This window comes from Hemiscyllium ocellatum, chromosome 7, assembly GCF_020745735.1.
Source record: "Hemiscyllium ocellatum isolate sHemOce1 chromosome 7, sHemOce1.pat.X.cur, whole genome shotgun sequence".
Lineage (NCBI taxonomy): Eukaryota > Metazoa > Chordata > Chondrichthyes > Orectolobiformes > Hemiscylliidae > Hemiscyllium > Hemiscyllium ocellatum.
The window spans coordinates 91,477,052-91,500,998 of NC_083407.1; the positions used below are offsets into that span (position 1 = coordinate 91,477,052).

The 23,947-nt window shown below is 41.2% G+C and overlaps 1 protein-coding gene across 1 annotated transcript in view; it reads left to right on the forward strand.

Annotated features, from left to right (window-relative positions):
* Nucleotides 1-23,947, forward strand: part of LOC132817645 (collagen alpha-3(VI) chain-like) — a 159,424-nt gene that overhangs the window by 45,292 nt on the left and 90,185 nt on the right. The window contains exons 7-12 of the mRNA XM_060828145.1: nucleotides 1-252; nucleotides 7,071-7,667; nucleotides 10,170-10,766; nucleotides 15,627-16,223; nucleotides 17,972-18,568; nucleotides 20,673-21,269. The exon at nucleotides 1-252 is cut by the window's left edge and continues 345 nt beyond it. Coding sequence (XP_060684128.1) covers nucleotides 1-252; nucleotides 7,071-7,667; nucleotides 10,170-10,766; nucleotides 15,627-16,223; nucleotides 17,972-18,568; nucleotides 20,673-21,269 — 3,237 coding nt within the window. The remainder of the gene's footprint in view (nucleotides 253-7,070; nucleotides 7,668-10,169; nucleotides 10,767-15,626; nucleotides 16,224-17,971; nucleotides 18,569-20,672; nucleotides 21,270-23,947) is intronic.

Here is a 23,947-nt window from a genome sequence, read left to right on the forward strand (position 1 = left end):
TCACTGCCAGCAAGTCGACAGATGATGTTGGTCGGGCTGCATTAGCTCTGAAAGAGGCCGGTGTAGCGCCTTTCGCTATCGGATCACAAGATGCAGATGACAGTGAACTCCAACAGATTTCACTGTCCCCTAATTATGTTTTCAAGGTAAATGACCTGCGGGAAGTGGAAACACTACAACAAAATCTGGAGTCACCATTAACAACACTGGACAAAGATCGGATAACCGTTATTCAGACAGCTGTCACTAGAGGTGAGACATCTCTGCTTTGTCAATTAATCAGAAAGATGAGATATTTCATGAGCTTTACTGGTATATGATACATAATTAAATTATTCCCTGTGGTAACAACAGTGAGGGTGCTTAATGTAATGATGGGAACACAACATGTTTCACCTGTATGCTAATAAAATGTGTGGAGTTTGCACATTCTCCCCGTGTCTGAGTGGGTTTCCTCTGGGTGCTCCAGTTTCTTCCCACAACCCAAAAAATGTGCAGGCTAGGTGAATTGGCCATGCTAAATTGCCGGTAATGTTAGGTGAAAGGGTAAATGTAGGGGAATGGGTCTGGGTGGGTAGCGCTTCGGAGGGTCGGTGTGGACTCGTTGGGCCGAAGGGCCTGTTTCCACACTGTAATTAATCTAAAAAATCCCTGTGCAGTGCCAGTTTCTTCTGTAGCAAAATAAATGCCTTCCCATTAATCATGCCAGGGCATTTCAAACTGAAGCAGTATCCAGATGCAGGAGCTCACCAATTCGCTGCAAAGTGATGGGATTTGAATATTTGCAGTGCAAACTGCACACAGTAGTTTGGATGGCAGTAATCCAATACTGTCAAAATTAGAGTGGGGCTGGAAATGCACAGCAGGTCAGGCAGCACCCGAGGAGCAGGAAAATTGACGTTTTGGGCAAAAGCCCTTCATCAGGAATGAGGGTGGAAAGATAAATGGGAGGGGCGGGGTGTGGTGGTGAACCAGATGTCCACTTCACTTTCCTGTCTGCCCCAATCTTACTTTCTGTTTGCAAAGTGATGTCAGTGGTGAATGTGCCCATCAGTTGATGACCACCATTTTGGTGATGATACTCAGCAGCGTTCAGGGAATATGCAGAGCAGACAGACTGTGATGTGAATCCTTGTGTGGTGCTGTTTTGGCACTAAATCTGCAATCTTTGACTCAGTGTTTCAGTTATCCACTTGTCTTAATCCCAGGCATTCAGCACCAGGAGGAACTGGGCAGCAGCACTATTTAAAGGGATCATTAACTACTTTCAGGTTAGCTATGGGTTGATTACTGTTGATTGCACAGGTTACCGGAATTAATTAAAGTGACTATACGACAATGTATTCTTCACTAACACCCATTCCAATATATGTATAAAGTTTTCAACTGCTTGAATAACGTCATGAAGGGAAGGACATGCAAATCCAACACAGAGCAGGACAAACCTTTGGAAGGGAAAGGAGGGTTTGGGGGGGGGAAGGGTAATGAGGAGCTCTTTGCAGGAGTTCATGTCCACTCTCCATGTTTGAGAAACAATTCATCTGCCTGAACCTCAGCAAGTTTCTACATCCTTCAGGAAAATCCTTGCTGTAAATTGCCACCTGCTACAATCATAATTATAGCATCAGAAGCTGATGAGGACCTTTACACCCGCAGGTGCAAAGATGTCTGTGGGTATATATTTATATAAATGCATCTTCTGGGCTAGAGTTGGTGATGTCAATACCATTGCTCAAATTGGTATCTGCTGATCCATGCAAGAGGTCTATTGAGAAAGAGAGCTGAATGCATTTCACTTTCTCTTGCTAGAAAGAAGCAGGTGGAGTGAGCTCACACCTTCAAAGGGACTGCAGGCCTCCCTCGACTGCAGAGTGCCTGGACTACTCACATGTCAGTGAGCAGATGCCATGTGTTATGTCTAACAACTGGAAAGTCCATTTTGTAGTCCAGCTGGCATCATTCTTTTGTCTATGCCCACTATCATGGCAGGAGTCATGATGCCTTCATTCTACAGCAGTTTTCTGCATCACTAATATTTGAAAAATCAGTACAAATAAATCATCAATACGCATTTATCAAAAGCCACTGTGCTCACACAATGCAAATTCTAGCATTGTGGTGCTTAACCAATGCGTCCATCGCCTGTACCACCACATAGCAACCCTGCAGTACACAGCAGAGTATAAATCAACCTTCATTTTGGTCTCCTACGTGCTATCAAACCTTGCCATCAATTATACAGCTATCAACTCAGGTAAATGAAGGGTAAGGTGCCTGTGACTGACACTTTTGTCTGTGGTGGCACTGAACACAATCTCAGTTCCTCATTCACCAAGACTCCCATACCGTAACTTCCCGATCACAGACCATCATTGCATTTTATCAAGTATAAGCTAAAACAAAATCACAAAACATTCCAAATCAAAATTATACAACCAAATCCTGTCTTTAACAAACAAAGATGAATTAATCTTTTTTTTTACAATTTCATTGCGCCTCAATTCAGTGTGCATTGCTGGACTAATGTGGCACTCTGCTAATACCTTTGAAAACTAGCATCGACAGCTATGATGTCAGAAATGTAGCTGCCTGCTGCAGGCAGCTTAGATTGCATACAGGTATCCTAAAGCTTAAGACAGCAAGCTGAGTCTGTGAGTCTGAGCTTACACGGGACTATCCAGGCCTTAAGGAGATGACCCTTGCTGTGTCATAAAAACTGAGACAATGACCTTCAGATGATGTATCATGGATACGTTCACAAGTGACCTCACGGAGCTGGTCCATATTCTGCACAAAGCCTCGAGTCAGTATTGGTAATAGACTCTTTCATCATCCTTGGCATTGACTGCAGCCTATCTGTCAGGCTTACCAGCATTTGTGTGTATTTATCAACATTCTCCTTGACATCATTATCACAACTGCAGGAGTTGCATGTGATCCCACTCATGGCTGGGTTTTTACCTGTGCCAACCCTTTCCCTGGTTGAAGATCACCTCGTGCCTTGTGGGTCACTGCATGCAGACCATGTCTAAACTATTTCCATACCATCTTTTAAAGACTGTACTGTACATTGTCACTTTCTGAGTTGGTCAAGGTTAAAGCAATGCAAGGTTCTGGATTAGTGGTGCTGGAAGAGCACAGTAGTTCAGACAGCATCCAAGGAGCAGCAAAATCAACGTTTTGGGCAAAAACCCTTCATAATACATTGCTTCTTTCTCATTGTCTTCCAGCCCTTTCTCCTTCACCAGTGTCTGACCAATGTGCAGCCCTTTGTCATATCAAAAAGAAAGTCTGGAGGTTGCAGTTATGATCAAGGCATGGGAAAAGCAAGAAGTGCATGTTTTTAATTATCTGCAGCTTATAAATAAGAAGAAAAAGTGTGATGTGAGCTTGAGGATTAGTAATGAGCAAAGGTTTCAGCTGTGAAGTCCTGGCCATAGCATCAAGCACAATTGTTCCAATGATGGAGAGGATTGGAGGATGTTAATGGGTTGGGCGTGGGGTTGGTGGTAAGGACATGCAGCCCATGCCTTTCGTTTGGAGAATCAGTTCTTCTGTCTCCAGATTTACACCACGATGCTGCAAGAGGCGAGGAACTGTGCCAGTGATAGTGGGGTTATATGTTTGCGTGATGTAGCTGCCATCGTTGATAAACTGGCAGCATGTTAACTGTGATGTGGCTTTGAGGCTTGTAGCAGGGTGAGGTGCCTGAGGCCACAGTAAAGTCCGGAATGTGAGGTATGAGTTGTGGCTGATGCAGATTGTTGATAGATGAATAATGGGGTGTGTTGCACTACTCTGCTGCCTTGGCTTAGCTCAATGACTTTCTAAGTCAGCCTTGTACTGAATTCCACTCTTAATGTGAAGCATGATCCATGGTCCTAATTGCACAATTTGCCAAGTTAGTCTTAACATTGTTTAGGGTCATAGTTCTCTCTTTGCTAAGAAGTGATTCATGAATTGAAATCCCCTCCTCACAGACTACAGACCTTGTGTCAATTGTTATGTTGCTCAAGTAAGAAGTGGGAGTGATTCTGTTTGAGGTTGTCTTTTTTTAAATTGAATCCTAACTCCTCAAAATACAACAAGTGGGATGATCAGAAATGTTCTTATTGGTTTTTTCATGGTCCATGGCTACTGGATGGTCCAAGTTATTCTTCAAACATGTGGAGATGTCTATAACTGTGAAACCAACATACTCCAGTACTCGATCCTTCAGGGTTCCAGTCATGACTTCAGAAAGCACTATCTATCTCCTTTATTGTGATAAAAACAAATTATTTTATTGTAATGTCTCCAGTCAGTACCACATCCTGTTTTGCTCACTTCATATGGCACCATGGTGGCATGGTCAGTTGCTCATCCACCCAGGAGAAAGAGTGGAGTGCAGATGTTGGAGATCAGAGTCAAGAGTGTGGTACTGGAAAAGCACAGCAGGTCAGGCAGCATTCATTGAGCAGGAGAATTGACATTTCAGGCATAATTCTTGATGAAGGGCTTATGCCTGAAATGCTGATTTCTCCTGCTCCTCAGATGCAGCCTGACCTGCTGTGTCTTTGGAGCACCACACTCTTGACACTTGGTTCTCATCCACACAGATGTGAAGTATCTTGTACAGTTGATCAACATCTAGGTTTCTCCCATCTTGTACTGAGAATATAGAAAGAGTCAATGGACCATTGGGTGGATGGAATTGTGGCAAATGAAGTTCACACAAGAGACGTCTGAGGCAGTGCATTGAGAAGGCTGACAGGCAATGGGCTAGACATTAGATGGCAGTTTATTGAGATTGGTAGAGGAACAGAGAGATATTTGTGTCCACACTTCATGAAGGTGCTTGGAGACATACATAGTGTGGTCAAGAAGGCAAATTTTATGATATTTAAATAAGAGATGGGAGATTTTGTGAGAAAAACACTGACTTTCCTACAGCTTGAATATTGCTACCTTTGTATATGCCACTGGAAAACATATCTTCCCATCCAGCATTGTGAAGAAAGGATTCCCTCCTGATACTCTGATTCATTCCTCTGTCACCCAAAACACTCCCTCCCTTTCCCACAGCACTGTCCTTGTGAACACAGGAAATGCACTAACTGTCCTTTCATTATTCCCTTTTCACTACTCAAGTTCCCAACCACGCCTGTTTTCACAAGGTAGATGCAGAGAGGTTGCTTCCTCTCATGGAAGAGTTGAGGACCAGAAGGCATAATGTCAAAATAAGGGGTTGCCCGATTAGGTCAACAATGAGGAGGCATTCCTTCTTTTTGAAGGTAATGAACATGTGGAATTCTTGACTGAAGAGAGCTGTGGAAGTTGGGTTATTGAGTACATTCAAAGCTGATTGAGACATTTTTAATCATGAAGGGATTCCACTGTTATGTGGATAGGGCAGGAAAATAGAGTTGAGGACTATCGGATCAGTCGTGTTCTCACCAGCAGACTCAGTGGGTAGAAAGGTCTCTTTCTGCTAGTACATGTTGAGGTCTTCCATATCAAATAGTGATTTCCTATTGCTTCCAATTTTGCATGTTGCATTTTCTGGTCATGATGTACTCTACCCACTTTGACGAGATCAGTGAAGATTAGGCAATAATTTTGAGGAGGATTTTAATTCTTCTATGTATCAGCAGCAGTTCTGTTCTGGTTAGTGGCAATGATTGAGAAAATTAATAATCCACTCATGCCTTTCTTATGGCATGCTAGTTGATACTCTGATTCCAAATACTACATTGTAAGTGCTATCTGTGGAAATATATGTATTTGTGGATGCTCATAGTTGAGACCAATAAATTGATTTGCAAATTTCAAAGTCCAAATCTGAACTACAGGGAGAGGCTGAACAGGCTGGGGCTGTTTTCCCTGGAGCATCGGAGGCTGAGGGGTGACCTTATAGAGGTTTACAAAACCATAAGGGGCATGGATAGGATAAATAGATAAAGTCTTTTCCCTGGGGTCGGGGAGTCCAGAACTAGAGGGCATAGGTTTAGGGTGAGAGGGGAAAGATATAAAAGAGACCTCAAGGGGCAACTTTTTCACACAGAGGGCGGTACGTGCATGGGATGAGCTGCCGGAGGATGTGGTGGAGGCTGGTACAATTGCAACATTTAAGAGACATTTGAATGGGTATATGAATAGGAAGGGTTTGTAGGGATATGGGCCGGGTGCTGGCAGGTGGGACTAGATTGGGTTGGGATATCTGGTCAGCATGGGTTGGACGAAGGATCTGTTTCCATGCTGTACATCTCTGACTCTATGTACATATAATCTCAATCGTCCAATTGCCTTTCATTTTAATTTCATGTTCTGACCTTGGTGTTCCTGACCCTGCTGCAGTGTTCCAATGAAGCTCACTATAAGCTCAAGGAAACCTGTTACATTGTTTAACTGGAAATTCGACAGTCCACTGGACCCAACATCAGGTTCAATGAGTTTAGATCATAAACACTACTCCCATTTTATTTTGTGTTTTGGTGACTTTTTTTCTCTCACATATTTGTTGTACTTTGAATTTGGGTGACACCTATTCCACATGCTGCCGTTCACACATTCTCCAGGTCAGACATTTGTTTGTTTCACTTTGATCCACTCCCATTCTCTTTGGATTTGAACCATTGAACCTTCCCTCATTTGATCTCTCCTACCCGTTTGTAGATTTTCCTTTATGTTTTTCTTTCCATCTCCATCACTCTGTTCGCTTACTCCAAGCATATTGCATTTATAACTTTTCCTCATATTAATGGAGGGTAAACTCAGTTTACTTTTTCTCTTCACGACTGCTGCCTGAAAATTTCCTGCAATTTCTGTTCCTAAATTAATATGTTTGGCTTTGAGTCAGGCTAGGCTAGGAATAGACGTGTGATTGACAGCATGAAAAGATGGTCCAGCTGTTGAAACCCCTGTGGTTTGTATTTTGTTTAAATGTACCTCTCCTATAACATATAGCACTAGGAAATACAGAGAGAGGTTCTAATCAATCCAGATATTATCATCTTTGCAGTTTGAAGAGGTATTGTTTTGCAAAGAAATTAGTGAATAATATACAAATCTTTTGTCCACTTTTTTTACAGATGCTGTTAAGAGAGATGTTGTGTTCCTTGTGGATGGATCAGAGAGAGTCAGAGGTGCTTTCCCTTCAGTTCAAAAATTCATGTCCAGAGTGGTGGATAACCTTGACATTGGGAGTGACAAAGTCCGAGTTGGTGTGGTGCAGTACAGCGATAATCCTAGACTCAACTTCTACTTGAACAGCTACACCACAAAACGGGATCTGAAGGATGCGATAAACGGTCTCAGGCAAATAGGAGGGCGTCAGGCCAACACTGGTGCAGCCTTGGACTATGTGAAAAATAACATCTTTACTCAGCCTGCTGGAGGCAGAGCAGAGGAAGGTGTCCCCCAGTTCCTGATCCTTCTCACTGCCAGCAAGTCGACAGATGATGTTGGTCGGGCTGCATTAGCTCTGAAAGAGGCCGGTGTAGCACCTTTTGCTATCGGATCAGGAGGTGCAGATGACCGTGAACTCCAACAGATTTCACTGTCCCCTAATTATGTTTTCAAGGTAAATGACCTGCGGAATGTGGAAACTCTACAACAACGTCTGGAGTCACCATTAACAACACTGGACAAGGAGCAGATCGCTGATATTCAGATAATTGTAACTGATGGTGAGACATATTTGTTTCTGTTTTATAAATCAGAAAGATATGATCTTCAATAATTAGTATGTTGACATGATTTAGAGCAAAATTATTCTCAAATTTCAATCAATGAGAGTGTGAAGATTGAATGGCAACATAGTGTTATATGAAGAGTACACCAGCAAAATCTTTGTGCAGTACCACTAGTGTATAAACATGTTCTCTCTATTAATTTGCCTAGTGTCTGGCTGACATGTGTCTCTACCTTTTGTGTTTTTCAAAAGTGTTGTAACGATTCCAATTCTTCTGACCTCTGACACTCTTAGAATTAAGGCAAGGGAGCAGAATGTGACAAACCTTTCCAGTTACCCCATCTCAATAACACTGGCACCATTCTGTTATTCAGCAAAAACAGATGCAACACACTCATTTTGCTCCTCAAAAATGTTCTTTGATAAGATTTACCCTCTGTTCCCATATTGACTCTTTTGATATTCTACATTCTTCAACAGATTTCGATTTTTCTTTTAATGTTAGCTCCTGAGTTATTCCTGTTCTTATGTTTATGTTTTTAAAAAAGATTTTGGATTCCTCCGTTGGTTACAACACTGACACCCACTCAACAATGAGGAAAAGTTGACAAGGATGCTGCCAGAATTGGAGGGTTTGAGCTATTGAGAGAGGCTGAATAGGCTTGGGCTGTTTTTCCCTGGGGTGTCAGATGCTGAGGTTTATGAAACCATGAGGGGCATGGATCTGGTGAATAGCCAAGGTCTTTTTTCCATTATCTGGTTGTCAATAGCACAGTAGCCCCTCGGTTGTTACTTAATTGCAACACACCTGATTCTCCCTTAGACTCCTCAACTGCATCCTCCTTTTCCAGAGCTTCATCGTTTCATTTGATCAATACAACTATTTCTCCAAACTTGTTATTCGTATCTTTCTCGAATACCTGGTAACCTAGAATGTTAAGTTTCTAATGCACCTCCTCATAGCTATCTCCACCGGGCCCTTTCTCCTTCAGTTTCTTGAACGAGTTCTGTTACTTTCCTCTGCTGCGGTGCTCTAAGAATCTACCTCGTTCTGTCCATTGTGCCACACTGACAATAAGGCCGTGATCTGACCATTGAAAGTCCTGTTATCGAACTTGCATCCCTGCTGCTGAAACTGTGACAGTAACGTCTCGTTTATATTAAGCCCAATCTCAATTTTCTCCATGTAGACCATGATTTCTTCCTGAATTCTCAGTCAGTAGGCTCAGCAGTCTGCCTAGTGTGTTCTTTAACCTAACTCCTGAAAGGCAACACATAATGGAGTGACAGCCTTGTAGGGGTGGTTTTGTGTTTGAGGGTTAGCAAACTGACTTTGGGATAATATTTTGTCAGGATGACATGTTACTGAGCAGCTAGCACACACATCCCACAGTAAAGGATGGCAGGAAGGCTCTCTGGGGTACAAAGGGACACTAGGAAATTCTTCAGCAACCACACACCAGTAAACACAATGTCAAAGCTGGTACTTACTGTAAAATCAAAGGATCATGGAGAGTGGCTCACAAATGATGCAGCATCAAAAGGGAGGCAAAAGTTCTCAATTTGAAATGGCCAAAGCATCCAGGGTGGAGAAGTAGTTCCTCCCCTGCACAGCCTACTTGTGTGTGTGGCCCGATTAACTTGAATAGGTGCAGGTAGGAGCATGTTCTTTGCTGGATGGAATGCAATGTGGAGTCAATTACCTGGTGGTTTTACCACACACCTATTAATCCAGGAACTCAACGAATGTTCTGGGCATCTGTGTTCGATCCTGCCACAGCGGATGATGAAAAATGAATTCAATTAAAAAAAAGTCTGGAATTAAGAATGTCCTGTTGACTGTGAACTCCTTGGTTATTGTTGGAAGAAAACAGTCTGCATCCTCTCCTGGTCTGACCTACATGCTAATCCAGACACACAGCAAAATGATTGACTCTCAACCACCCTGAGAAATGGCCAAGCAAGCCACGCAGCTAGGGCAATAAATGTTGCCCAACTACTAATGCCTGTGTCCCCTAAATGAATATAAGAAAAAGCCACCCTGCCTCAGCAAACACTGTTTGGTTCCACAAGACCCTCTCCATATCCTGACTGTCTCTTGTCTTCTGGAGAACCCTGGCTCAATCTCCTCAGATACCTTAATGGGTCTGTCAAAAGCTTTAGTTGCTACCTACTCCATTTCAATTGAATATCCATCAGCTAATGCCTTCCTTCCCCAACCCAACCATGCATTCTTAGAATAATGCTGAGCTAGTAACATGCAAGGAAAGTGGGACATTGCTCGTTAGGGCCAATTTCCAATCCCTGATCCAGCTTTGATACAAATGTAAATCTTTGATGAGTTACAATGGTATAACATATAGAAAATAGTTAAAAGAAATAAGCATTGTTCCAGAACTGACCTCAAATAATTTGAATATCATGGCATAGAAATAACATTTTTGTTGACAGCTTGTATTTTTCAATAATAAGCAAACCTATTTTCCATTAATTTCAGATGCTGTTAAGAGAGATGTTGTGTTCCTTGTTGATGGATCAGAGAGAGTCAGAGGTGCTTTCCCTTCAGTTCAACAATTCATTTCCAGAGTGGTGGATAACCTTGACATTGGGAGTGACAAAGTCCGGGTTGGTGTGGTGCAGTACAGCGATAATCCCAGACTCAACTTCTACTTGAACAGCTACACCACAAAACGGGATCTAAAGGACGCGATAAATGGTCTCCGGCAAATAGGAGGACGTCAGGCCAACACTGGTGCAGCCTTGGACTATGTTAAAAATACCGCCTTTACACGATCTGCTGGAGGCAGAGCAGAGGAAGGTGTCCCCCAGTTCCTGATCCTTCTCACTGCCAGCAAGTCAACCGATGATGTTGGTCGGGCCGCATTAGCTCTGAAAGAGGCTGGTGTAGCACCTTTCGCTATCGGATCAGGAGGTGCAGATGACCGTGAACTCCAACAGATTTCACTGTCCCCTAATTATGTTTTCAAGGTGAATGACCTGCGGAATGTGGAAACACTACAACAAAATCTGGAGTCACCATTAACAACTCTGGACAAAGATCAGATAACACAAATTCGGTTGACTGTACCTGACGGTGAGATATCTTTGCTTTTTTTATAACTCAGAGATGAGATCTTCAATAGTTTTTATAATATTGTGATTTTTGTAGAAAATGCTTCCTGAACGAACAGTAATGTGTGTGTGCAAACATTGAAATGCAACATGTTGCTGTATCCAATTTACACAAATGAAATCTCGGTGCAATGTCTCAGTGTTCTACAGCAAAAGTAATCTTTCCCTATTAATGGTACACAAGGTGTTCCAAACTGAAGCGGAATCCAAAGGCCATAATTTCCTGTGAGAGTTAATGGAATGTTCATATCTGCTTTGTTAAAAGTGTTCAGAGGTGTGTGGGCTAGGCGCATTAGTCAGGGGAAATGAAGAGCAATAGTGGGAGGGGAATGGGTGTGGGTGGGATACTCCTCAGGCGGTTGGTGTGGACTCGTTGTACCAAAAGGCATGTTTACACACTGTTGGAAATCTTTGAAAATACAGTGTATTTAGCTGTAATCGATCCATCATCGATCCTCCACATTTTGGTACTGAAGACTTTAGAACAGCAGTGGGCCATTCAGCTCTTTGACCCCATTCCGCCATTCAATAAAAATACAGCTGAACCGATTTAGCCACTCTCCAGTGTGCCCTGCAACCCTTTAATGCTTGTACACCAATGATCTGTCTAACATAGCCTACAATATATTGATTTGGCCCAGCTTTGATTAGTTTCAGGGAAGGAGATTTATGTGGTATTCTGAAATTGCATCTTCCTGTTTCAAACTTCCTCAAAGGAAAACGCCCTCTCAGAATCTACCATAGAAGTCCATTTGAAATCTTCGATGATTCAATAATATCTTCTCTCCGGCTGTTAAACTCCAATCGTTATAGGCCTGACCTGTTCAACCTTTTGTCCTAAGACAAGCCTGATATGAGTTGTGGACCTTCTTTGAACTGTTTGCATTCTTTCTCATTGTCTTCCAGTTCTTTCTCCTCCACCAGTGCCTGACCAATTTGCAGCCCTTTGTCATGTCAGAAAGGTTGCGGCTGTGATCAGGGCATGGGAAAAGCAAGAAGTGCATGTTTTTAATTATCTGCAGCTTGTAAATAAGAAGAAAAGGTGTGACGTGAGGATGAGGAGGATTAGTAATGAGCAAAGGTTTCAGCTGTGATGTCCTGGCCATAGCATCAGGCATAGTTGTTCCAATGATGGAGAGGATTGTAGGATGTTAATGGGTTGGGCGTGGGGTTGGTGGTAAGGACATGCAGCCCATACCTTTCGTTTGGAGAATTGGTTCTTCTGTCTCCAGATTTACACCACGATGCTGCAAGAGGCGAGGAACTATGCCAGTGATAGTGGGGTTATATGTTTGCGTGATGTGACTGCCATAGTTGATAAACTGGCAGCATGTTAACTGTGATGTGGCTTTGAGGCTTGTAGCAGGGTGAGGTGCCTGAGGCCACAGTAAAGTCCGGAATGTGAGGTATGAGTTGTGGCTGATGCAGATTGTTGATAGGTGAATAATGGTGTATGTTGCACTACTCTGCTGCCTTGGCTTAGCTCAATGACTTTTTAAGTCAGCCTTGTGCTGAACCCCACTGTTAAACTGAATCATGATCCACGATCCTAATTGCACAATTTACCAAGTTAATCCGAACATTGTTTAGGGTCATAGCTCTCTTTTTGCTAAGTAGTGGTGTGTGTGTTTCATGAATTGAAATCCCATCTTCACAGACCAATTGTCAAAACTGCTTGACCTTGTGTCAATTGACATGTTGCTCAAGTAACAAGTGTGAGTGGTTCTGTTTGAAGTTGTGCATTTTAAATTGAATCCTAACTCCTCAAAATATAGCAAGTGGAATGAGCAGAAATGTTCTTATTGGTTCATTCATGGACCATGACTACTGGATGGTCCAAGTTTTTCTTCAAGGACATGGAGATATCTATAACTGAGAAACCAACACACTCCAGTACTCAATCCTTCAGGGTTCCAATCATGACTGCACAAAACAGTATCTATCTCCTTTATTGTGATGTCTCCTGTCAGTACCATGTCCTGTTTTGCTTACTTCAATTCAATAGCATATGTTTTCATGATATCATGGTCAGTTGCTCGTCCACCTTGCAGTCCTTGATTCTCATCCACACAAATGGGATGCATTTCGTACAGTTGAAAAAAATTTAGGTTTTTCCCATCTTGTACTGATAATATAGAAAGGGTCAATGGACCATTGGGTGGATGGAATTGTGGCAAATGGAGTTCCCACAAGGGAAATCTGAGGCAGTGCATTGGGAAGGCTGACAAGGCAGTGGGATAGATAATAGATGGCAGGTTATTGAGACTGGTAGAGGAACAGAGACATTTATGTCCACAATTCATAAAGGTGCTTGGAGACATACATAGTGTGGACAAGAAGGCAATTCTATGACATAAAAAAAATGAATGATTATGCTAGAAAAACACTGACTTTGCTACAGCTAACATATTGCCACCTTTAGTATATTCCACTGCAAAGCATATCTTCCCATCCAGTGTTGTGAAGGAAAGATTTCCTCATGACTCTCTGATCTATTCCTCTATCACCCAAAACACTCCCTCCCTTTCCCACAGCACTCTCCTTGTGAACACAGGAAATGCACCAACTGTCCTTTCATTATTCCCATTTCACTCTTCAAGGCCCAACCACTCCTGTTTTCACAAGGTAGATGCAGAGAGGTTGCTTCCTCTCGTGGATGAGTTGAGGGCCAGAAGGCATAATGTCCGAAAAAGGGTTTGTCCAATGAGTTCAATGATGAGGAGGCATTACTTCTTTTCAAAGGTAATGAATTTGTGGAATTCTTGACTGTACAGAGCTGAGGAAATTGGGTTGTTGAGTACATTCAAGGCTAATGGAGACATATTTTTAATCATGAAGGGGTTCCAGGGTTATGTGGATAGGGCAGGAAAGTAGAGTTGAGGACTATCGGACCAGTCGTGTTCTCATCAGCAGACTCAGTGGGTAGAAAGGTCTCTTTCTGCTAGTACATGTTGAGGTCTTTCATATCAAATAGTGATTTCCTATTGCTTCCAATTTTGCATATTGCATTTTCTGGTCATAACGTACTCTACCCACTTTGAAGAGATCAGTGAAGATTGGACAATAATTTTGAGGAGGATTTTAATTCGTCTAGGTACATAGAATCTCAATCTTCCAATTGCCTTTCATTTTAATTCCATGTTCTGACCTTAGTGTTCCTGACCCTGCTGCAGTGTTCCAGTGAAGCTCACTGTAAGCTCAAGGAAACCTGTTACATTGTTTAACTGGAAATTCGACAGTCCACTGAACACAACATCAGGTTCAATGAGTTCAGATCATAAACTTTACTCCCATTTTATTTTGTGTTTACTCCCATTTTATTCTTGTGGGATTTGCTGATATTTGATCACCTCAATTGTTAAATATATTTAATATCCAATTAGTTGTACCTCCAAATGGCATCACCAGGCATTGGTCACCGTGATCTGGAAGTTGACTGCCATCACTGGCTCTCCCATAATTGTAAAATGCACAGTTGGGTTATTGACTGTAACTTTTCACTCAGTCAGCAATTCACAGTAACAGCATCAATTAATGTACTATATAGAATGTCACCATAGATTTCAATGTATCACAGAGTATTACACTATAGAAGAAGGTCATTTGACTCATTGCCCCTCTGCTGTATTTGTGTAAATAATATCTAATTCGTCTCACTTTTGGCTTTTGTCGCTGTATGCCTTTTAACTTTAATATTTTTCCCCCTTTGTGTGTTTTTAAGCAAAATTCCAGCTGATTCATTCTCTCCCCATAACTAAAGTCCCTTATCCCTAGTGTCATTCCAGTGAATCTCCTCAACATTCACTCTAAAAACTTCAGATCACTTCTAAAGGGTGGTATGTCTTTTTATGTTCTTTTAAGGGGTATAGACATCATTGGCATTTCCTATTGCTTCCAATTTTGCATATTGCATTTCTGGTCATAACGTACTCTCCCCACTTTGAAGATATCAGTGAAGATTGGACAATAATTTTAATTTTTAATTTTCTATGTACATATAATCTCAATCTTCCAATTACCTTTCATTTTAATTCCATGTTCTGACTTTGGTGTTCCTGACCCTGCTGCAGTGTTCCAATGAAGCTCACTGTAAGCTCAAGGAAACCTGTTACATTGTTTAACTGGAAATTCAACAGTCCACTGAACACAACATCAGGTTCAATGAGTTTAGATCATAAACGTTACTCCTATTTTGTTTTGTGTTTTATTTTATTTTGTGTTTTGGTGACTTTTTTTCTCTCACATATTTGTTTTACTCTGAATTTGTGTGACACCTATTCCACATACTGCCGTTCACACATTCTCCAGGTCAGATATTTGTTTGTTTCACTTTGATCCACTTCCATTCTCTTTGGATTTAAACCATTGAGCCTTCCCTCATTTGATCTCTCCTACCCTCTGTCCGTTTGTAGATTTTCCTTTGTTTTCTCCTTCCCCATACTCTGTGCACTTACTCGAAACATATTGTATTTATAACTTTTCCTCATATTAATAGAGGGCAAACTCAGTTTTCTTTTCTTTTCACGACTGCTGCCTGAATATTTCCAGCACTTTCTGTTTCTAAATTAATATTTTTGACCTTGAGTCGGACTGGACTAGGAATAGAAGTATAATTGACAGCATGAAAAGATGGTCCAGCTGTTTGGAACCCCTGTGGTTTGTATTTTGTTTAAATGTACCTCTCCTATAAGATGTAGCACTAGGAAATATACAGAGAAGTTCCAATCAGTCCAGATATTATCATCTTTGCAGTTTGAAGAGGTATTGTTTTGCAAAGAAATTAGTGAATAATATACAAATCTCTTGTCCATTTTTTTTACAGATGCTGTTAAGAGAGATGTTGTGTTCCTTGTGGATGGATCAGAGAGAGTCAGAGCTGCTTTCCCTTCAGTTCAAAAATTCATGTCCAGAGTGGTGGATAACCTTGACATCGGAAGTGACAAAGTCCGAGTTGGTGTGGTGCAGTACAGCGATAATCCCAGACCCAACTTCTACTTGAACAGCTACACCACAAAACGGGATCTGAAGGATGCGATAAACGGTCTCAGGCAAATAGGAGGGCGTCAGGCCCACACCGGTGCAGCTTTGGACTATGTTAAAAATAACGTCTTTACTCAGCCTGCTGGAGGCAGAGCAGAGGAAGGTGTCCCCCAGTTCCTGATCCTTCTCACTGCCAGCAAGTCGACAGATGATGTTGGTCGGGCTGCATTAGCTCTGAAAGAGGCCGGTGTAGCACCTTTTGCTATCGGATCAGGAGGTGCAGATGACAGTGAACTCCAACAGATTTCACTTTCCCCTAATTATGTTTTCAAGGTAAATGACCTGCGGAATGTGGAAACTCTACAACAGAATCTGGAGTCACCATTAACAACACTGGACAAGGATCAGATAACTGCAATTCAGACAGCTGTCACTAGTGGTGAGACGCCTTTGCTTCTTTTTAAAATGACCTGGCTAATCACACAATTAATGAAATTATTATCAGTAGTAATAACAGCAACAAATGTGTTCTGTTTGAGAATAGAAACACATCAAAATGATTCATGAATATAAACAAAATGTTTCTCAATATAAAAGCCCATTTGTTCTGCACCAAAAATAAATTCTTTCATGTTAATAGCAGCAGAAACATTGATTGGCAGTGGTATCCATACAAAGGAGCTCACCAATTCTTGTGGGATTTGCTGATATTTGATCACCTCAATTGTTAAATATATTTAATATCCAATTAATTGTACCTCCAAATGGCATCACCAGGTATTGGTCACCGTGATCTGGAGGATGACTGCCATCACTGGCTCTCCCATAATTGTAAAATGCACAGTTGGGTTATTGACTGTAACTTTTCACTCAGTCAGCAATTCAACGTAACAGCATCAATTAATGTTCATATAGAATGTCACCATAGATTTCAATGTATCACAGAGTATTACACTATAGAAGAAGGTCATTTGACTCATTGCCCCTCTGCTGTATTTGTGTAAATAATATCTAATTCGTCTCACTTTTGGCTTTTGTCGCTGTATGCCTTTTAACTTTAATATTTTTCCCCCTTTGTGTGTTTTTAAGCAAAATTCCAGCTGATTCATTCTCTCCCCATAACTAAATCCCTAGTGTCATTCCAGTGAATCTCCTCAACACTCACTCTAAAACCTTCAGATCACTTCTAAAGGGTGGTATGTCTTTTTATGTTCTTTTAAGGGGAATAGACATCATTGGCATTTCCTATTGCTTCCAATTTTGCATATTGTATTTCTGGTCATAACGTACTCTCCCCACTTTGAAGATATCAGTGAAGATTGGACAATAATTTTAATTTTTAATTTTCTATGTACACATAATCTCAATCTTCCAATTACCTTTCATTTTAATTCCATGTTCTGACCTTGGTGTTCCTGACCCTGCTGCAGTGTTCCAATGAAGCTCACTGTAAGCTCAAGGAAACCTGTTACATTGTTTAACTGGAAATTCGACAGTCCACTGGACCCAATGTCAGGTTCAATGAGTTTAGATCATAAACGTTACTCCCATTTTATTTTGTGTTTTATTTTATTTTGTGTTTTGGTGACTTTTTTTCCTCTCACATATTTGTTTTACTCTGAAATTGTGTGACACCTATTCCACATACTGCCGTTCACACATTCTCCAGGTCAGATATTTGTTTGTTTCACTTTGATCCACTTCCATTCTCTTTGGATTTAAACCATTGAGCCTTCCCTCATTTGATCTCTCCTACCTTCTATTCATTTGTAGATTTTCATTTATGTTTTCTCCTTCCCCATCACTCTGTTCACTTACTCAAAACATATTGTATTTATAACTTTTCCTCATATTAATGGAGGGTAAACTCAGTTTTCTTTTCTTTTCACGACTGCTGCCTGAATATTTCCAGCAATTTCTGTTTCTAAAATAATATTTTTGACCTTGAGTCGGACTGGACTAGGAATAGAAGTATAATTGACAGCATGAAAAGATGGTCCAGCTGTTTGAAACCCCTGTGGTTTGTATTTTGTTTAAATGTACCTCTCCTATAAGATGTAGTACTAGGAAATATACAGAGAAGTTCCAATCAGTCCAGATATTATCATCTTTGCAGTTTGAAGAAGTATTGTTTTGCAAAGAAATTAGTGAATAATAAACATATCTGTTTTTCCATTTTTTTTGCAGATGCTGTTAAGAGAGATGTTGTGTTCCTTGTGGATGGATCAGAGAGAGTAAGAGCTGCTTTCCCTTCAGTTCAAAAATTCATGTCCAGAGTGGTGGATAACCTTGACATTGGAAGTGACAAAGTCCGAGTTGGTGTGGTGCAGTACAGCGATAATCCCAGACCCAACTTCTACTTGAACAGCTACACCACAAAACGGGATCTGAAGGATGCGATAAACGGTCTCAGGCAAATAGGAGGACGTCAGGCCCACACCGGTGCAGCTTTGGACTATGTTAAAAATAACGTCTTTACTCAGCCTGCTGGAGGCAGAGCAGAGGAAGGTGTCCCCCAGTTCCTGATCCTTCTCACTGCCAGCAAGTCGACAGATGATGTTGGTCGGGCTGCATTAGCTCTGAAAGAGGCCGGTGTAGCACCTTTTGCTATCGGATCAGGAGGTGCAGATGACAGTGAACTCCAACAGATTTCACTGTCCCCTAATTATGTTTTCAAGGTAAATGACCTGCGGAATGTGGAAACACTACAACAACGCCTGGAGTCACCATTAACAACACTGGACAAAGATCGGATAACTGCAATTCAGACAGCTGTCACTAGTGGTGAGACACCTTTGCGTCTTTTTAAAATGACCTGGCTAATCACACAATTAATGAAATTATTATCTGTAGTAATAACAGCAACAAACATGTTCTGTTTGAGAGTAGAAACACATCACAATTTTTTTTATTTTTTTAGATTACTTACAGTGTGGAAACAGGCCTTTCGGCCCAACAAGTCCACACCGACCCGCCGAAGCGCCACCCACCCATACCCCTACATTTACCCCTTACTTAACACTACGGGCAATTTAGCATGGTCAATTCACCTGACCCACGCATCTTTGTGACTGTGGGAGGAAACCGGAGCACCCGGAGGAAACCCACGCAGACACAGGGAGAACGTGCAAACTCCACACAGTCAGTCACCTGAGGCGGGAATTGAACCCAGGTCCCTGGCGTTGTGAGGCAGCAGTGCTAACCACTGTGCCACCGTGCCGCCCCTATAAGATCATGAACAATGATTCATGAATATAAACAAAATGTTTCTCAATATAATAGCCCATGTGTTCTGCACCCAAAATAAATCCTTTCATGTTAATAGCAGCAGAAACATTGATTGGCAGTGGTATCCATACACAGGAGCTCACCAATTCTTGTAGGATTTGCTGATATTTGATCACCTCAATTGTTAAATATATTTAATATCCAATTAGTTGTACCTCCAAATGGCATCACCAGGCATTGGTCACCGTGATCTGGAGGATGACTGCCATCACTGGCTCTCCCATAATAGTAAAATGCACAGTTGGGTTATTGACTGTAACTTTTCACCCAGTCAGCAATTCAACGTAAAAGCATTGATACATCAATTAATGTACTATATAGAATGTCACCATAGATTTCATGGTATCACAGAGTATTACACTATAGAAGAAGGTCATTTGACTCATTGCCCCTCTGCTGTATTTGTGTAAATAATATCTAATTCGTCTCACTTTTGGCTTTTGTCGCTGTATGCCTTTTAACTTTAATATTTTTCCCCCTTTGTGTGTTTTTAAGCAAAATTCCAGCTGATTCATTCTCTCCCCATAACTAAAGTCCCTTATCCCTAGTGTCATTCCAGTGAATCTCCTCAATACTCACTCTAAAAACTTCAGATCACTTCTAAAGGGTGGTATGTCTTTTTATGTTCTTTTAAGGGGTATAGACATCATTGGCATTTCCTATTGCTTCCAATTTTGCATATTGCATTTCTGGTCATAACGTACTCTCCCCACTTTGAAGATATCAGTGAAGATTGGACAATAATTTTAATTTTTAATTTTCTATGTACACATAATCTCAATCTTCCAATTGCCTTTAATTTAAATCCATGTTCTGACCTTGGTGTTCCTGACCCTGCTGCAGTGTTCCAATGAAGCTCACTGTAAGCTCAAGGAAACCTGTTACATTGTTTAACTGGAAATTCGACAGTCCACTGAACACAACATCAGGTTCAATGAGTTTAGATCATAAACGTTACTCCTATTTTGTTTTGTGTTTTATTTTATTTTATTTTGTGTTTTGGTGACTTTTTTTCTCTCACATATTTGTTTTACTCTGAATTTGTGTGACACCTATTCCACATACTGCCGTTCACACATTCTCCAGGTCAGATATTTGTTTGTTTCACTTTGATCCACTTCCATTCTCTTTGGATTTAAACCATTGAGCCTTCCCTCATTTGATCTCTCCTACCCTCTGTCCGTTTGTAGATTTTCCTTTGTTTTCTCCTTCCCCATACTCTGTGCACTTACTCGAAACATATTGTATTTATAACTTTTCCTCATATTAATGGAGGGCAAACTCCGTTTTCTTTTCTTTTCATGACTGCTGGCTGAATATTTCCAGCACTTTCTGTTTCTAAATTAATATTTTTGACCTTGAGTCGGACTGGACTAGGAATAGAAGTATAATTGACAGCATGAAAAGATGGTCCAGCTGTTTGGAACCCCTGTGGTTTGTATTTTGTTTAAATGTACCCCTCCTATAAGATGTAGTACTAGGAAATATACAGAGAAGTTCCAATCAGTCCAGATATTATCATCTTTGCAGTTTGAAGAGGTATTGTTTTGCAAGGAAATTAGTGAATAATATACAAATCTTTTGTCCATCTTTTTTACAGATGCTGTTAAGAGAGATGTTGTGTTCCTTGTGGATGGATCAGAGAGAGTCAGAGCTGCTTTCCCTTCAGTTCAAAAATTCATGTCCAGAGTGGTGGATAACCTTGACATTGGAAGTGACAAAGTCCGAGTTGGTGTGGTGCAGTACAGCGATAATCCCAGACCCAACTTCTACTTGAACAGCTACACCACAAAACGGGATCTGAAGGATGCGATAAACGGTCTCAGGCAAATGGGAGGACGTCAGGCCCACACCGGTGCAGCCTTGGACTATGTTAAAAATAACGTCTTTACTCAGCCTGCTGGAGGCAGAGCAGAGGAAGGTGTCCCCCAGTTCCTGATCCTTCTCACTGCCAGCAAGTCGACAGATGATGTTGGTCGGGCTGCATTAGCTCTGAAAGAGGCCGGTGTAGCACCTTTTGCTATCGGATCAGGAGGTGCAGATGACAGTGAACTCCAACAGATTTCACTTTCCCCTAATTATGTTTTCAAGGTAAATGACCTGCGGAATGTGGAAACACTACAACAACGCCTGGAGTCACCATTAACAACACTGGACAAAGATCGGATAACTGCAATTCAGACAGCTGTCACTAGTGGTGAGACACCTTTGCGTCTTTTTAAAACGACCTGGCTAATCACACAATTATTATCTGTAGTAATAACAGCAACAAATATGTTCTGTTTGAGAATAGAAACACCTCACAATGATTCATGAATATAAACAAAATGTATCTCAATATAATAGCCCATGTGTTCTGCACCAAAAATAAATCCTTTCATGTTCATAGCAGCAGAAACATTGATTGGCAGTGGTATCCATACACAGGAGCTCACCAATTCTTGTGGGATTTGCTGATATTTGATCACCTCAATTGTTAAATATATTTAATATCCAATTAGTTGTACCTCCAAATGGCATCACCAGGTATTGGTCACCGTGATCTGGAGGATAACTGCCATCATTATGGCTCTCCCATAATAGTAAAATGCACAGTTGGGTTATTGACTGTAACTTTTCACCCAGTCAGCAATTCAACGTAACAGCATCAATTAATGTACTATATAGAATGTCACCATAGATTTCATGGTATCACAGAGTATTACACTATAGAAGGAGGTCATTTGACTCATTGCCCCTCTGCTGTATTTGTGTAAATAATATCTAATTCGTCTCACTTTTGGCTTTTGTCCCTATATGCCTTTTAACTTTAATATTTTTCCCCCTTTGTGTGTTTTTAAGCAAAATTCCAGCTGATTCATTCTCTCCCCATAACTAAAGTCCCTTATCCCTAGTGTCATTCCAGTGAATCTCCTCAACACTCACTCTAAAAACTTCAGATCACTTTAAAGGGTGGTATGTCTTTTTATGTTCTTTTAAGGGATATAGACATCATTGGCATTTGTGTCTCATTCCTAATAGGAATGGTGATGAAACATGAAACAAAACCAGCGATGGTGAGCTGCCTTCTTGAACTGCTGGAGCCTGTGGAGTGTAGAAACACCCACAATGCTGGACAGCAGAAAGTTCCAGGGTCTTGTGCGCTGTAGATGCTGAAAAGGCTTTAGGGAGTCAGCAGGGTCGGTTATTTACGACAGAATTCCCAGCCTCTGACCTGCTCTGCTGGACATGGATTTGGGACTCCTGATGCACGAACCTGCAAGTAATCAGACGGGGAAATGGAATGTTGTCATTTTTTAAGAGAATGGAGTATTTATAAATAGAGACGTTTTGCTGCAGCTGTGCAGGATGTTTATGAGACTACATCTGGATGACTGCGTACAGGTTTTGTCTCTTTATTGACTATAGAAGATATAATTGCTCTAAAAGCATTAGAGAGAAAGTTGATTCCTGGGATGAAATGCTCAGTTTTTGAAGCAAGGTTGAACGGGGTAGCCCTATATTCAATCAGTTTGGAAGAATGAGAGTTGATCATTGGGGGTGGGGATATAAATATGTACCGGCTGATGTCATAACACGCGCAAGGGAAGATGATTATAATTTGTTTGTGGCCATTCATCTTTGTCCAAAAACATCACTGTAGGAGTTCCTTAAGTTGGTATCTTAGGCCCAGCTATCTTCTACTGCATTATCAATGACTTCCCCTCCATCATAATGTTAAAAGTGGGGATTTTTGCTGATCATTTCACAATGTTCAGCACCCTTTGCAATAGCTCAGATGCTGAAGCAGTCCATGTCCAAATGCAGAAAGACTTGGCTAGCATCCAGGTTTCAGCTGATAAATGGCAAGTAACATTCATGCTGCATAGTACCAGGCAAAGACCATTTCCAACAGAAGAAGGCCTAACTATCTTCCCTGGACATTCAATGGTGGTACTATCAACTAATTCCTCACTATCAACATGCTGAAGACTTACATTGAGCAGAAACTGAATTGGGCTAGCTGTAAGAATACTTCAACAATAGGTCTGAGACTGGGAGTTTTGTGGTGTGCATTTCAGCTCCTAACTCCCCAAAGCCTGGCCAGACCAAGACACAACTCATGTGTGTGATGGCATGCTTTCCACTTGCCAGGATGTGTGTAGCTCCAATGACAGAAGTTCAACACCACAGCCTGCTTGATCAACACCCCATCCACCTCCTTTGACACTCACTCCCTTCACCACCAATATTCAACGGCAGCAGTGTGTATGATGTAGAGGATGCATTGCACCTACTCAGCCTGGCTCCTCCAATGACATGTTTCAAAGCCATGAACTCTACAACATGGAAGGATAAAGAAAACAGATGCATGTTCAGCACTAAATCATGCACCATCCTGACTTGGAAGCATATCACCATTCTTACATGGTCACTGGGTCAAGTTGTGTAAAATTTCCTTTCTCATAGCACTTTCGGTGTCCCTACACCTGTGACGTCAATGATAGAATAAATAAGAGAAACCTCTTAGCTCCTGTCTTTTACCTAAAGACATGAGGTGAGTGGAAATTAGAAGCTTGATCAATGAATTTAACTGAGGGTTAGTGCCGAGAGTATGAAATGATGTAGGCGTACTGGAAAAGTATTAGATAAAGAGCTGAGGGTAGGACTTGAATAAGACTGGAGGATGGAATGTTTCATACATCAGTCAAAATTGCAGGCCTTGCTCAAGTGAACGGAATTGAAAAAAGAATTTGATAAGTATGAAAATAAGTTTCTCCATTCAGAGGAATGTAGTGATGAATGGATATTGGTTTAGCCAGTCAAAGCAACAATTGGCAATGCAGAGAAATTAAAAGATAATTGGGATTCCAAGGGTGTTAAATAACATAGACA